This window comes from Poecilia mexicana, unplaced genomic scaffold (genome assembly GCF_051168715.1).
Source record: "Poecilia mexicana isolate PSO_F unplaced genomic scaffold, ASM5116871v1 ptg000071l_RagTag, whole genome shotgun sequence".
Classification (NCBI taxonomy): domain Eukaryota; kingdom Metazoa; phylum Chordata; class Actinopteri; order Cyprinodontiformes; family Poeciliidae; genus Poecilia; species Poecilia mexicana.
Genome location: NW_028263424.1, coordinates 43989 through 60723, shown reverse-complemented (window position 1 = coordinate 60723; position 16735 = coordinate 43989). Strand labels below are relative to the sequence as shown.

At 40.1% G+C, this 16735-nt stretch overlaps 1 protein-coding gene and 1 long non-coding RNA gene across 2 annotated transcripts; both read left to right on the top strand.

The window, feature by feature from the left end:
• Positions 1-2039: 2039 nt before the first annotated feature.
• LOC148152414 (uncharacterized) lies at positions 2040-5033 on the top strand. The gene is made up of 2 exons (XR_015762268.1): positions 2040-2849; positions 3493-5033. It is a non-coding gene; the product is annotated as an uncharacterized LOC148152414 (long non-coding RNA).
• A 492-nt stretch (positions 5034-5525) lies between these two features.
• Positions 5526-15544, top strand: LOC106911172 (uncharacterized). Its single transcript, XM_088003606.1, has 5 exons — positions 5526-5730; positions 5999-6091; positions 12486-12645; positions 12794-12917; positions 14582-15544. The coding sequence occupies exons 2-5, from the start codon at positions 5999-6001 to the stop codon at positions 15276-15278; spliced, it is 1074 nt and encodes a 357-aa protein (XP_087859732.1). The 5' UTR covers positions 5526-5730; the 3' UTR covers positions 15279-15544.
• Positions 15545-16735: the final 1191 nt, after the last annotated feature.

Here is a 16735-nt window from a genome sequence, read left to right as displayed (position 1 = left end):
CAACTGATGGTGGATCAACTATAAAACAACCATTCAATTCTAGCCAATTAACTAATGTTGAAACTGTGTCATTGAATCAATGTTGTTTTGTGGTTGACATCAAATAAATGAAATGCCAACGTCGAATCCAGTGTGTTTCAGCACTGGTCCTCCAGGCCCTACAAGTTTTAGGCATTTCCCTAATTCAACACACATGCTATTAATTGACGTCTGATTAACGGGGTTTTGCTGAACTGAAAAAACGCAGGTCAGTTTGATTGACGTCAAGGTTTGGGGAAGAACTACCCAGATAGCACACGATGTTAATTCAATGTTGAATTATGATCACAAAGGCTGCATGTATGGTTCAGGTCAACGAAAGAAGCTGGATCAACCATCAAACAACCATTCAATTCTAGCCAATTAACATTCATTGATTGAAATGCCACATCGAATCCAGTGTTTTTCAGCACCGGCACCAGGCACACTGCCCTGCAAGTTTTAGGCATTTCCCTAATTCAGCACACATGATTTTAATTAACATTTGATTAACAAGGTTTTGCTGAACTGAAAGCATGCAGGTCAGTTTGCCTTGAGGATAAGGTTTGGGGAAAAACTAGTAATCAAAGTGTTCAATCAATGTAAGGTGTTTTTTGCACCCCTCACCACCGCCTGCCATTCAAACGCCCAACCCCCTTCCCTCCACCCGCCAAAAACACACACACACCTCTTTTCCCCCCACCTGGGCCCATCTACCCCTCAATCGGGTGAAACTTTAATTTTAAGTGAGGGTTTTTCATTTTTCACATTTTATTTTTTAAAAGATTGTTTTGGCTAGTGGCCTTTATTTGTTAGTTAATTGACAGGAAAGTGGGTAATGAGAGAAGGGGGGTAATGCAGCAAGGGTTGCCAAGGTCAGGAATTGAACCTGTGACAGCTGTGTTGAGGACTGAGGCCTTGATTGTGGTTTGTGCTTAACCCCTGCGCCACCACAGCACAACCCCTTTTAGGTGAGGGTTAATCACGTTTTAACTTAAGCACTATGTGTTGACAACACAGTTGTGATTCCGTTCTGTACCCAGATTCACTAGCGGAACAAGTCAGCGTTGGGCCAGGGGGCGGCGCTAATTACCGGACCCCTAACGAATCACCAGGCCCCTGATGTTTATCGCCTGCGCTACCAGAAACTGTTGAGCGAGGGGCGGGGAGGTTGGTCTGCGTTTTTTGTTTGATCTTTACCCAGGAAACACATCGGCTAAACCGTGAGTGAAACGGTCACTGGAACTGACTAGTATATATTCCATTGAGGGAAAGTAACTTTAACATTAAATAGACCTTTCTCAACAGGCGGTAGACTTTCTCAGTCTATAATCAGATATTTAAGCCCCCCCACCCCCCATAGCTCTGCGCCTGCCCAGATTGCACATGATGGCAATTCAACATTGAATTAACATCTTTTGCCAACAAGCCAACAGCGAAGTGGCTGTGTGTTTGGGACATCCCACTCATGTAAATGGTGGGGGTGGACCGCTCCACTCCTTGTAGTAAGTTGTAGATGTTTTTGTGTCAATATATCACACACAAATGGTCAGTAGGACTTTTTTATGAAAAAGAAAGAAAATGTACAGAAATGAATCTTCACCCACTATCCTTTACAGAGGTTAATTTAGAATGTAATACCCCCCACTCACTAATAAAATGCTCTGACCCAGAGCTCTGATGAGGAGGAGAGGAGGGGAAGGGGTGTGGCAAAAGAGCTGACATTGATTCAACATTGATCAGTCGTTGATCAGACATTAGCATTTCATTCATTAGATTTCAACCACAAAACAACATTGATTCAATGACACAGTTTCAACATTGGTTACTTGGCTGGAGGTGGATGGTTGTTTGATGGTTGATCAACCGTCAGTTGTTGACCTCAACCAAAAATCAACCATTCTAACTATAATTCAACGTTTATTTACCATTGTGTGCAATCTGGGCAGTTTGTTGCAGCCCTCATCACCTCCTCATCTCCCCCTACTCCCTCCCAAACCTCCCCCACCCAGCCGCTCCTCCCAACCTTCTCCTCTTTACCCCCACTCATCCCTTCTTCCCTCCCCCTCCTTGAGCTCTGGGTCAGAACATTTTATTACTAGGTGGGGGTTAATCATGTTTCAAATTAAGCACTACATGTTGAGAACAGTGGGTTGTGATTCCTTTCTGTACATTTTCTTACTTGTCTGTAAATATTATTACTGACTGTGCATAATGTGTTGACACAAAAACATCTACAAGTCTGTACTAGGAGTTGTACAGTCCACCTCCCCAATTTTACACTTGTGTTTTGTCTCAACCAAAAAGCCACTTTGCTGCTGGCTTGTTTGCTACCGGCTTCTGAATTGAATTCTCCGCTGAGCACTTTTATGGTAAGTTTTTCAATATTACTTTGATCTTAAATGTGTTTATTGAAAAATAAGGGCATTGTTTTGTGCCCATAGTAATCCTGGTTATTTTGGGGCAAAACGGATATTTTTAATAATTGAGGTCATGTCTCCTTTTGTATTATTTTCATCCTACCCACCACTCCAGGCCTAAGTATGAAATCCTGCGAGATTTTGTGGGATTTGAGTTTTTAAAATAGGGCGGGGCCTATTGTTTGGTCTGGGAGAGCATGTGGTGGACAAGAAAGTGTAAGGCTGGCTGCTCCAGGTGGGCTTTAAATTGTTGTGATAGTAATCACTTGTTTTTAACTTTTTATTATGATGTGCTTAGGGATGTGCTTAAATGAGCCTCTGTTCCAGAACAGCTGAGTTAGATGATTACATGACCGTCTGCAGCCATCAAGAAGTGCAGAAGGTTGTTAATCATCCACAGATTCAATCCAGGTGTGGCAGAAAGGAAACACTTAACATGTAAGGCAGGTGAAACACTGAACTAAACCTGCTAATGACTGATTCAGTCTGTTGATCCTTGGATTGGTAACTGGTTAAACTGAACTGGACTATTGTTACTTGTGTGGGATCTTTATCATCATATAGACACTTTTTAAGGAATTTAATCAACTTATTTGGAAATATTTGGAGTTGATGGAAGATTGAACCAGCTATTTGATGGAAGTTTATTCTGTATAAATTATAAATAATTTTTCCAACTACAGTATAAATCACCTTTTGTTCGATTTATTTGTCTCTGGTGTGTTAAATAAACCTGATCCTCCCTGAGTTTTATCCTTAGGTTTTCTGATAAACAACCCTTTATTTTAAATATTGATTTAATATCAATATCATAAATCCTACACTATACTGCAGCTTGATGGGTAAATGCAGTTGTATATGTAAACATTAAGATAAATATTAATGAAAGATTAAGATATTAATTTAACAGTGAGTGTACATGGGGAACTATATGGTTTGTATTTGTTCTCAGACCTGTAACCAGTACAGTGTTTAATCTTTCATTGTGTTTCAGAACTTTTCAAATGTTTATCATATTTCTAACTGGCACCTTCCTCACTCTTATTTTTTTCAGCTGTTGCTCTGCAGTTTGACCGAAAGCTGACTCTTGAGGACTGCAGCAAAATTGTCAAGAAGTGGCTTCATTATGCGCCAGAACGAGAGGAAGACATCGCAAGGAATCAAAGTGACGCCAACCAGAGTCAAACTGGGGTTACCACAACTTGTACTGTTTCCCTACTTCATACAGTACAAAGCTTAACTTCATGGACTCTGTTCTTCTGTGGACAACATACTGTTGTTTTGACAGTAAAAAAGGAATCAAATATGTTTAAAGATCTGTCCCTCTTTTCTTAAATAAAATGTTAAATCAAACCCATGTTGTCATTTTTTAAACTTTTGTACACAGTTTACGCATCATCTGCCAATAATATAGTGTTTAACACCAGTGAAGAAACTTTTAGTGGCATGTTATGATGTAGACCTATCAGACGTAAAATGTACATAAATCCTTAGCTTTCATTCAATATAAAAACAACCCAAATCTGCATGTACATCCACAGTCAAATGAGTGTTGAATCAGCATTGATTCAATGTAGAATTAACACAAATCTGCATGCAGATCCACGTTCAGCTGATGGTTGAATGAACGTTGATTCCTAACTGATTCAATGTAGAATCAACACAAATATGCATACAAGTTGACATACAGATGATGGTTGAATCAACATTGATATAATGTCAGTAATGGTTGAAACCCTAACGTTGATTCAACATACAAGTCACCGACCACTTTCAACGTTGATTCAATGTCAGCGTTCAACGTTGATTCAATGTTTCTGGCTGACATTGATTCAATGTTGTTTCAATCATTCTGTGCTATCTGGGTTTAATTTTGACTTGTTTTCTGTATTTCTTGTAGACCACTCTCAGCTCTATTAAAGAAAGTTTGGACCTGCAACCTCTCCTCTGATCCTTTACCGGATGCTCGTGGTGGCTGTACCTTAAGAACTAACACTTTCATAAAGGGAGCACAACAGTTGTATTTGTCCAACTTGTAACAATAATTTCACAGTTAAGCTGAAACACAGGAGCGCACGTTTACATGAACCTCACTGACAGATAACTTATCAGGTCTGTTAGGTTTATGTAAAAATGGGCTGACTAGAGAAGAGTTACAAACCTATACATTCTCCAGCAGGGTCATCTTAGGTACACTTATTAATGCGAGCTGCCTTAATTATTTGTTGTAGATATTGAACACAATCCCCCAGATATTTGACAGTATAGCATCACACAGTTCACACAAAATTTTATTTATAGATACAATAAATTACAACTATCATGGTTACAGTTTCTGAAGAAGACTGTGATGTCAGGCATTAATCATTGCCTGACTGTAAAGATTAATAATTGTGAGGACTTTGATGAACAGGACTTTGAAATCAGACGTGCAGTAGCTCTCCAGTCTTATGTGGATGCCATTTTTAATAAATAACTTAAGAAAAGAAATAGCTTCAGTTAGTAAGAACAGCATTTTGTGTATTTATGTTTATGTAAATCTTTGACCATGTTGGGTCATTCAGTTTTATTAAAAAGTATTCTAAACCTTCTTTCTGCCTGATCTTTTATTTTGGTGACACTCCAAGATAATCACTGACCCCCATTTAACCCTCTTTCAAAACTTCCTGGATACACCCCTGCTCAGCAGGAGGCATTAATATGAAGGCGTGGGTACCTGTTCAGTATTTTTGAATATAGCGCACTAAATTAAACTAACTGAAGGCTTAAACACTGCAGGTAAATATTGTTATTTCAAACTCTTGTTTGCTCATTTTAATTACATTTGCAGGTTAGGAACTTCATCGAGAGAGATGAATGTATAGGACATCTATGCTCTCAGTTTCATGGCTTGTTTTTAACCACAAATGAGAATGGATGGTCAGATGAAGCGCATGCCACTGCGTGTGATGCATGAGGAGCTCCACAGCTCCATAAATCCGTGCGGGATGGAATGGATGACGAGAACTAAAACCAAATTCAATAAATTAGACTCTGGTGTTTGTCAGATTAACTCTTTCCTGCAAGAGTTTGAGGCGGTGCGCCTGCGCGTGTGGAAGCACGTTGATAGGCTAAAGATGACATCACCCATAGCTGCTCTATTTGTGGAAAGAGGATGAGCTCATCACTTAGAAGCAGAGCATAGTCAGAGGAGCCAGTTTCCAGGCAGCTGCTGCAGACTGTGAGTTTGTTCATCAGCCTGCAAACAGAGAGGAGGCTCCTGCTGCTTCAAGAGGAAGACGCTCCACACACAGTAAGCAATGTTTGTTTTAAAAATAATCTTTACGCATGCGGGAAATGACCAGCAGAACAGTGACTATTTATAATTTGCTTGCTGTTTAAGATAGCTACAGGAAAAGCTCAATAATCCTCATTCTGATCTAAGAAGGAAAAACGTGAATTGCGTCATTTATTCATGCTACTCATAATCCTAGCGACTAAGAAGATGATGCATGAATAATATTCTGCTTTTAAAAAAAGAATAAAAGCCATCATTTAACTTAGATGTTGTGACACTGCAGATGGTCTGGTCCCGAGACGCAGAGGCAGAGCGACCCCAGCTGTCCGTCATCCTGCCGTGGCTCTACCTCGGAGCTGAGCGCGACGTGACGCAAGTAAGAACCAAAACATCGATTCTGCACAGTGCCTGGTGCCGCTAAGAGCGGCGCATCCACAAAGTTCTTAGAGGGGCAGCCAGAAGTGGAGGGAGAGAAGAGTGAGGGTGGGGGGACACCTTGAATCATAGGCTATGGTCACACAGCAGGCTTTGATGTTCAATTCCGATTTTTTATTTGTTTGGTCACTAATGGAAGTACAATCAAACTTCTGTGTGTGGTTTAGCGACCCACACGTGCAGAAGAAGGTAGACATACAGCATGTCATTGTTTACGGCAGTAATAATGGATGCCTTCATCTGTGGATCAGTTTCAAAGTTTATTCAAAAATGGGAGCGGACAATATCATCACAAAATCATAAGATAAATAAAGATAAGAAAGCACAACTAATAGCAACCCAGATAGCACATGATGTTAAATCAACGTTGAAAAATAGTTAGAATCGTTGATTTTTGGTTGAAGTCGACAAATGACGGTGGATCAACCATCAAACAACCATCCAATCAAACCGTTGAAACTGTGACATTGAATCAACGTTGTTTTGTGGTTGAAATCTGATGTCTGAAATGCCGAAGTCTGATTAATGGTTGATTTTTGGTTGAAGACGACAAATGACGGTTGATCAACCATCAAACAACCATCCACCTCTAGCCAAGTAACCAATGTTGAAACTGTGTCATTGAATCAATGTTGTTTTGTCGTTGAAATCTAATGACTGAAATGCCGATGTCTGATCAACATCTGATCAATATTGAATCAATGTCAGATGTATTGCCGCACCCCTTCCCCTCCTCTCCTCCTCATCAGCGCTCTGGGTCAGAGTATTTTATTACTGAGCGGGGGTTATCACATTTAAATTAAGCACTGTAGAGGATAGTGGGTGCTGATTCCTTTCTGTGCATTTTCTTACTTGTTCATAACAATTCTCACTGACTGTGTGAGTGTGATATATTGACACAAAAACATCTATAACTTACTACAAGGAGTGGAGCGGTCCACCCCCACCATTTACATGAGTGGGATAGCCCAACCACACAGCTGCTTTGCTGTTGGCTTGTTGGAAAATATGTTAATTCAATGTTGAATTATCATCACAAAGGTTGCATGTTTGGTTGAGGTCGACAACTGATGGTGGATCAACTATAAAACAACCATTCAATTCTAGCCAATTAACTAATGTTGAAACTGTGTCATTGAATCAATGTTGTTTTGTGGTTGACATCAAATAAATGAAATGCCAACGTCGAATCCAGTGTGTTTCAGCACTGGTCCTCCAGGCCCTACAAGTTTTAGGCATTTCCCTAATTCAACACACATGCTATTAATTGACGTCTGATTAACGGGGTTTTGCTGAACTGAAAAAACGCAGGTCAGTTTGATTGACGTCAAGGTTTGGGGAAGAACTACCCAGATAGCACACAATGTTAATTCAATGTTGAATTATGATCACAAAGGCTGCATGTATGGTTCAGGTCAACGAAAGAAGCTGGATCAACCATCAAACAACCATTCAATTCTAGCCAATTAACATTCATTGATTGAAATGCCACATCGAATCCAGTGTTTTTCAGCACCGGCACCAGGCACACTGCCCTGCAAGTTTTAGGCATTTCCCTAATTCAGCACACATGATTTTAATTAACATTTGATTAACAAGGTTTTGCTGAACTGAAAGCATGCAGGTCAGTTTGCCTTGAGGATAAGGTTTGGGGAAAAACTAGTAATCAAAGTGTTCAGGTGTTTTTTGCACCCCTCACCACCGCCTGCCATTCAAACGCCCAACCCCCTTCCCTCCACCTGCCAAAAACACACACACACCTCTTTTCCCCCCACCTGGGCCCATCTACCCCTCAATCGGGTGAAACTTTAATTTTAAGTGAGGGTTTTTCATTTTTCACATTTTATTTTTTAAAAGATTGTTTTGGCTAGTGGCCTTTATTTGATAGTTAATTGACAGGAAGGTGGGTAATGCAGCAAAGGTTGCCAAGGTCAGGAATTGAACCTGTGACAGCTGCGTTGAGGACTGAGGCCTTGATTGTGGTTTGTGCTTAACCCCTGCGCCACCACAGCACAACCCCTTTTAGGTGAGGGTTAATCACGTTTTAACTTAAGCACTATGTGTTGACAACACTGAGTTGTGATTCCGTTCTGTACCCAGATTCATTAGCGGAACAAGTCAGCGTTGGGCCGGGGGGCGGGGCTAATTACCGGACCCCTAACGAATCACCAGGCCCCTGATGTTTATCGCCTGCGCTACCAGAAACTGTTGAGCGAGGGGCGGGGAGGTTGGTCTGTGTTTTTTGTTTGATCTTTACCCAGGAAACACATCGGCTAAACCGTGAGTGAAACGGTCACTGGAACTGACTAGTATATATTCCATTGAGGGAAAGTAACTTTAACATTAAATAGACCTTTCTCAACAGGCGGTAGACTTTCTCAGTCTATAATCAGATATTTAAGCGACTTGAAACCGCCCCCCCACCCCCCCCACCCCCCCATAGCTCTGCACCTGCCCAGATTGCACATGATGGCAATTCAACATTGAATTAACATCTTTTGCCAACAAGCCAACAGTGAAGTGGCTGTGTGTTTGGGACATCCCACTCATGTAAATGGTGGGGGTGGACCGCTCCACTCCTTGTAGTAAGTTGTAGATGTTTTTGTGTCAATATATCACACTCAAATGGTCAGTAGGACTTTTTTATGAAAAAGAAAGAAAATGTACAGAAATGAATCTTCACCCACTATCCTTTACAAATATCAAGCCAGAAAACCTAATATCGTAAGGGACTGAATGTTATGTTGCCATGGCAACCGGTGTGCTTAAATGACAAAGAGAGACGGAGAATAAAAAGGTGCTAGTGGTTTAGAGTTGATCACCTGTTCAGGTTGTTTTACCTTTGCTGTGGCTCTTTACAGCCGCTGTAGTTTCTGAACATTCAATAAACGACAAACTTGGACTAATTACCTCGTTCTTTGTGAGTATTCACAACAGACATCAAACACAGTAAATATGTTTCATTAAGTAGTTAACAAACAAATGACTTCTACCGCAATAATTATGTGAAATTAAATTAATTGTCTAATATTTTTAAAAAATACTTTGGGCATTTCGCTGGAGATGGGCACCAGCACCCTTCCGAACCCCACTAGGGACAAGGGTGTATAGAAAATGGATGGATGGATGCAGGGGCGCAACTACATATTATTCAGGTGGATGCGAACACATAAATCGCACCCCCCCAAGGAAGGTACGTAAGGGTGAAGGAGCGTAGAAAACATACGGTTGTTCTCTATCCGTATGAGCGACGTATGTTTACCGCTCCCCCGAGACGAAGACACGTGAAAGGTAAAACTCGCTACATTTACATGTGCGCGAGGTGAAGGAGCGTAAGGGCGCGGTGAAGTATATGCGAAGGCATCATCGGGGCGCCGCCCCCTCCAGATGGGGTTTTGACGCCCCCTCTGGTGCAGCGCTGCATACCCACTTTTTGCGGATGGATAGTTTGGGCATCTCGCTTTGAGCCCAGAGTCTGAGAGGCTTTTCCTGTATCAAACTACTTTTTTGCCTCTTATTTAGTGGAAATATTGATGTTGATGAGATTTTCTCCAAAATCATAACCTTTTTCAACCTTTATAGCTAAACTGTTGAAAATGAGGCTCTAACATTCACAAATGACATTGAAATAAAATCCAGTTCAACATCTGGTTTGAGGTGATTCCCAGGGATGAAAGTAGTTTTAAATTCTTGGGGGTACTATGACAAAATCTATCTATCTATTGTTTTATGAAATTTTAAATCAGGGTCGAAGGAGATCGGCGGCAATAACGAAACCAAACGCTGTTTCTGCTAGAATTAAATGTGCTCGATTTATTTCCCCACAGATTACAGCAAAATAACATGCATCAAACACTGTTACTGCTAGAACAAATATGCTCGATTTATTCCCCACAGAATACAGTACAAAACACTCTATGACTAAACACGTGATGCTCGATTCATTCAAGTTACCAGCGCTTACCTCGTGAAACTTGGCCGGAGAGCCTTCGGCCTAGAGACAAGCGGCAGCATCAACGTAGCTGGGCATTCGAACGCGACCCACAGCAGACTCTGACTAAAACCGCGGGCTTTTTCGTATTTTATCTCTTAAACAAAGGGATGCCTGCGTGCAAAGGGGGAGTGGCCATCTCCATCCTTGCAGGCGAGCCATCCAATCAGAGGTAGCCGCTCTCCGACCATGAGCCAATCATGGGCTGAGAGCGTGAACCAGCAGACCAATCAGAGCCCAACCCAAGTCAACCAGAGCCAAGCACGCCCTGTTCACGTGATCCGTATGAGCACAATAATCTGAGCAGAATAAGTTTTATATCAAATTATAAAGCAAAGAACAAGTTAAAAGATAATAAAAAGAATAATGATTATCAAAGAACATAAAAGATAATAAAAAGATAAAAATACAAAATACCAGATCATCTATCTATCTATCTATCTATCTATCTATCTATCTATCTATCTATCTATCTATCTATCTATCTATCTATCTATCTATCTATCTATCTATCTATCTATCTATCTATCTATCTATCTATCTATCTATCTATCTCTCTCTCTCTCTCTCTATATATATATATATATATATATATATATATATATATATATATATATATATATATTCCAACAGATCCATGTTTTGGTAGGATTTCCTGATATCAGGAAATCCTACCAATGGCTGGAGAAAGCTGGACTCAAGGACAGCACAGAGGCCCTCATCCTGGCTGCCCAGGAACAGGCCCTGAACACCAGAGCAATAGAGGCTCAGATCTACCACACCAGACAAGACCCAAGGTGTAGGTTGTGCAAGGAGGCCTCTGAGACAGTCCAGCACATAACAGCAGGGTGCAAGATGCTGGCAGGGAAAGCGTACATGGAACGACATAACCAAGTGGCGGGCATAGTGTACAGGAACATCTGTGCAGAATATGGACTGGAAGCCCCGAGGTCAAAATGGGGGACACCCCCAAAGGTGGTGGAGAATGACCGAGCTAAGATCCTGTGGGACTTCCAGATCCAGACAGACAAGATGGTAATGGCGAACCAACCGGACATTGTGGTGGTGGATAAAGAACAGAGGAAAGCCGTTGTGGTGGATGTAGCAATACCAAGTGACCACAACATCAGGAAAAAGGAGCATGAGAAACTGGAGAAATACCAGGGCCTCAGAGAGGAACTGGAGAAGGCCTGGAAGGTGAAGACCACAGTGGTGCCTGTGGTCATCGGGGCCCTCGGGGCAGTCACCCCCAAACTGGAGCAGTGGCTCAAACAGATCCCAGGAACAACATCAGACATCTCAGTCCAGAAATGTGCAGTTCTAGGCACAGCCAAGATACTGCGCAGAACCCTCAAGCTCCCAGGCCTCTGGTAGAGGACCCAAGCTCAGAGGATGAAAGAGACCACCCACGGAGGGTGAGAGGGGAATTTTTATATATATATATATATATATATATATATATATATATATATATATATATATATATATACTGCTCAAAAAAAATAAAGGGAACATTTCACTTTAATTTTGTGTGTGGCTCCAAATCCAGGCCTCCATTGGTTAATAAATTTGATTTCCATTGATGATTTTTGTGTGATTTTGTTGTCAGCACATTCAACTTTGTACAGAACAAAGTATTCAATGAGAATATTTCATTCATTCAGATCTAGGATGTGTTATTTGAGTGTTCCCTTTATTTTTTTGAGCAGTGTATATATATATACTTTTGTCATAGTACCTCCAAGAATTTAAAACTACTTTCTCCCCTGGTCACGCCTCCATGATCTCATTGTCCGATTAAATAATCAGACTAAATAATAATGATACATATCTGATTTCAATTTTTTAAAGCCAAAAATGTTATGGCTGAAAGTTGCTTGACTCCATCTTGTACTGATTGCTTTGCATGTGAAATTTTTTGCTGACCTACATGAAGTAAATAAAAATAAAAATCATATACATAATTGCAGTATATATAAAAGATGCTATACATGCCATGTCTAAAATAGTCTGATTCTAATCTGTTCCTTCTATGGGTTGTATTTACAGTAAGTCAGTAATCAGCTATATTAGACCAGGATTGTGTCTAAATCTTAATCTTCGCCACATATATTTTTAGCAATAAATAAATAAATAATCAACAAAAATAGAATTCCAGCCTCCCCACATTTTAAAACAAGTAAACAAAAACACACAGAGGAGACACCAAATCTACACTAACTTGGTGTCTTGGAATTTCTCATGTTTTCATGGAGAATGATGTGAATGTATTAAGAAAATGCACTGAAGCAGCTTTCTGAATTAAAGTTCAGAAAGAGTAATATTAGAAAATGTGTGTGTTCAGGATCGACTGGCCTCTCTGGGTATTTCCTACGTGTTGAGTGTGAGCCGCTGCAGCCCCCAGCCATCTTTTCTGCCTTGCTCCAGATTCCTGCGCATTCCCATCGATGACTCCCTGTGGGACGACCTGCTGCCCTGGATCCCCCAGGCTCTCAGCTTCATAGGTCAGGACCGCCTCCCCCCACCTTTCTCACCCTAAACATCTGCTTCATAGTTTTCTTTGTTGACTGGTTCTTCAGTCTTAACTGCGCTAGTTGGATTAGCCATGCTAATACAGTATGAGGGTTATGTGCCATGGTGTGGTGTGTGTAGATTCAGCCATGTCCTCTGGGGCCTCGGTGTTGGTGCACTGTGCTGCAGGAATCTCCCGCTCCCCGGCTCTGGCTGTGGCCTACATCATGTACAGCCTGGAAATGGACCTGGACCATGCCTACAGGTACAGCACGCAGGCCTTGAGCTTCAATTAAGTATCACTATCTTACTTTAGATGCCTGAACTATGGGTTTTGAAAAATGAGGAATATAGTGACAATCAAACATCTTACAGAAGTTCAATCCAGGAGCCACTGCTGTACTCTGGTGATGTTTCATTCGCAGGCAAAATAAGTCCAGTTTCCAAAAAAAACTTGGAGGTTGTTTTCACAGTTTATTTATCCCAGTTTAGCAAGCACACAAAGGTCTTTCCATTGTTTCCTAATGCTGCTCTTGTTCTGGTTTAAAAAAAGCTAACAAAATAATTAACATACAAATGAACTCTGCAAATAACCCCCCAAAAATAGAAAGTAAACTAATATGATCTTGGGTACAATACCCACTAATAGGGAGTTGGTAGGACCTCAAATCCTCATTTTTCCAGACCTTTACACAGTTAAGAATTAACACATTTTACCAAATAAAATGTGTACAAATTGCACACATTTTATTAGGCTCACAAATTCACAGCTGCCTTGGATTAAGGGCTGAAGTAAGCAGAGAATATTATTTTAGAAAAGGAAAAAAAATTCTATGCTGTTGGATGAAACTTTGGTGTGCTTTTTATTCATGTTCATGCAGTATAAACCTATCGCAATAAGCAATTTATTGCATCAAATTAAAATGATCTTAATAATGTCCATTTAGACTATTAATATTTTTTGAAGGGTAATCTTGTTTAGAGAAACTTCCTAATCCATTTTTTGCATTGCTTTGGTTGTGTGTAGATTTCATTTGCTTTTAATTTATTGTTGTTTGGTTGTTATGTTTTATTTTGGATATTTCAAATATCTTCCAGTTCCAGTGGAGTGTTTGTACAAAATTAAAGTTTATTGGTCTTTGAGAGGCAAACTTGCATTATTATACCTTTATCTATATATTACTTGAACATGGCCTGAAAACATTATTGTTTATAGCAATTGTTTCTGAGCCAATTTATTGTCCTGTAAAATATGTTGTCATGGAGTAACAGTGGATTTAAAAAGCTGTTTTTAATGTCAAGCATTTAGCCAGCATCTCCTGAACAGAATCAGAATTTGGACTAATCTCGGCCCACAACGTGCTGAGTGGAGCTCCATTCTCTCATGTAACACAAACTTTGTACAATAGTTGGCTTAAAAAATGTTGTAGGATTTATATAGAAACATAATTTTGTCCACATTTAATTTTTTTTTTTTTTTTGCAATATGTTCCACAATTTTTGTGGAAGAGTACCTTGAGTGGAGAGTTGGATCTTGAAGGAGGGAGACCCACTCCTCAGATATGGAGATCCTCTTCTCTGTCAGGGCATCGGTTGACTTAATCTTTTTCAAAATGTCTTTCTCTTTCTCACTGTTTAATGTTTTTATCTTTTCTCCTTATCAGTTTATTGATTTCTTTTTATTTCTCTTTCTCACCGTTTTACGTTTTAATACATGATAACAGAAATGTAAATGAATTTTAAAAGAGCTATATCTAGAGGTTAGAGTCCTTGTCAAACGGCGTTTTGACTAAAGTCCAAAGGGTTGGAGTTCCATTTGACGGCATCCCAACTAAAGTTTTACAGCTTTTTATTTCTCTTTCTTACAGGAGCTCACATGTAAAAAAGTAACAATCAGTCTAACCCAAATCTTTTCTGTCCCCTCATCAGATTTGTAAAAGAGCGTCGGCCCTCCATTTCCCCAAACTTCAACTTCCTGGGTCAGCTGCAGCACTTCCAAGGCATCCTGAACCAGAAGGCGTCCAGCTGTGATATGACCAGGCAGCAGCACGAGAATCAGCAACCGTCCACAAAGGACAGAGGGACCAGATTACTGTGCAGTCAGAACAGGAACCGCTGTGTCCACACCACCACAGAAGACTCAATAATTCAGATGAGAAAATCGCTCTTTCATAACAGTGGTAACAAGCAAGGACCTTGGACCTTTGACCTGACAGTGTGTCAAAACCAACAATGTAACCAAAAGCCATGCGACGCTTCAGCATCGAGCCTCTGTGAGTCCAGAGAACCTCTACCAAAACAACTACAATTCCCATCAGGTTGTACTTCTCTCCTGGAGAAGCGTAAAAGCCTCACGCTCTCGTTGACGCCCTTGGGATTCTGCCCGCCCTCTTTGGCGAGCAGCCACCCACAATCAGTGGTGAAAGCGTCCCCAGTCCACAGCGTCCCCCACCCAGAGCGGAGTCCCCGTCTCGGTGGGTCCAGCCGAGCTGAAGAGAAGGAACGACGCCTGTTATCACCATCCAGGATTACTCTGAACAAGCTGTTTGACTGGGGGGAAAGAGTGCTGCTGGGGTTGGTCCACCCGGTGAAGATGGGACAGCCGGCGCTGCCCTATAGGTGCTGAGGTTGCAGAGTGGAGCGACACCTAACCAGTTCTTGTGCATGTTCATCAGAACAAAAGTGACAACACAGGATTTACAGAAATACTGAAGGAAACCATTGTCTTCTATTTATATATTTATTGAAAAGTTGATTCTAAAAACTGTTCTTGTCAAGCGCTTCTTGGTACATACTAACAGTCGACAGCTCATGTTTTGCTTTGTAAGATGCTGCAGTTTTGAAATGTCTGTGGCGCAACATCTTGAAATAAACAAAAGATCACACTGAAAACCAATCTTGTTGCATGTTTCTATTAGTGTAAAAACTTAAGTTTGCATCATCAGCAGCTCAAATATCGTTTCAATCTGGGGGGTTTTCATGGTGTTTTTCGAGGTACAAATGCTAATTCAATTACTTCTAGGCAATAAAACAGAAACAGAAAATGTCAACCACCACAAAGATAGGCTTTGACATGTAATAAGACAAACACTAAATGTGGTATGAGGGGTCTGCTGGTATTCAATCTTCTTTACTACTGTATATGATAAAGAGTTTACAGTTCTCTGGACTTGACCTGCTGAATGTTCTGCTTGTTTTAAAACATATTGACATTTTTAAAGACTTGCTAATGGAATTTGTTCTTCAGTATCTTGCTAATTCAGAAAGTGTTAACTCAAAGTCCTGCCATTCTGAAGTGAATATAAATCTTGTTATATGCTTGGTACTTATTTTATTTATAAAAATAAAAGTTTATTTTTATTTTATTTATAAAATAAAAGTTTGCATTGTAATTACACCAGACTTTTATTCTGAAGCCAAATTATGAAAATTATTGAAATCACTCAAAACAGAAAACATATGTTAGAGCTCTAAACTTAATGCTGTTATGCCTGTTCAAAATGATACTAATATTTGGTGAAATGTGCTTTACCAAGCTGCAAAAGCAACAACAACAAAAAACAAGTTCCTGAAAGCTGTCTGCATTGATCACTCTTCTTTGAAACAGCAGTTCAATTCAGTGTATTTATATACCATTTCACAACAAATGCCATCACAGGGTACTTTACAAAAAATAAAAGTAAATACATACATACATGCATTACAATTCATCTTAGTCATTAATCAGTGCATTAAACTCAATTCATTACTCAAATTAATAAAAAAAAAAACTTTCTACGTAAGGAAACCCAGCAGGATTGCAGCATTCACTTCTCATGACATGAATAGAATAGAAATAGAAACAACCTTTATGTCCCTGTATTTAGACTATTTTAAATACATAAAAATGTATTACTAGCCATCACCTATAATTAAGCTCAGACAGTTGTTTAGCTTAGTTACTTATTGTGGATACATTAGCTTCGTTTTTACGCTAGGTGCTAGTCTTTTGTCTTCTTGAGAAAAAAAAAATCAGTGAGCTTTGCACATTTCACACCATTCTTCACTGCTGCCTTTATTTTCTTTAACGTGGCTTTGTCAGAT

Coding starts and splice junctions, on each gene's coding strand:
- LOC106911172 (XM_088003606.1), top strand. CDS start 5,999: ATGGTCTGGTCCCGAGACGCAGAGGCAGAGCGACCCCAGCTGTCCGTC. Junction 12,646..12,793: donor CCAGGCTCTCAGCTTCATAG/GTCAGGACCGCC, acceptor TGGTGTGTGTAG/ATTCAGCCATGTCCTCTGGG. Junction 12,918..14,581: donor GACCTGGACCATGCCTACAG/GTACAGCACGCA, acceptor TCCCCTCATCAG/ATTTGTAAAAGAGCGTCGGC.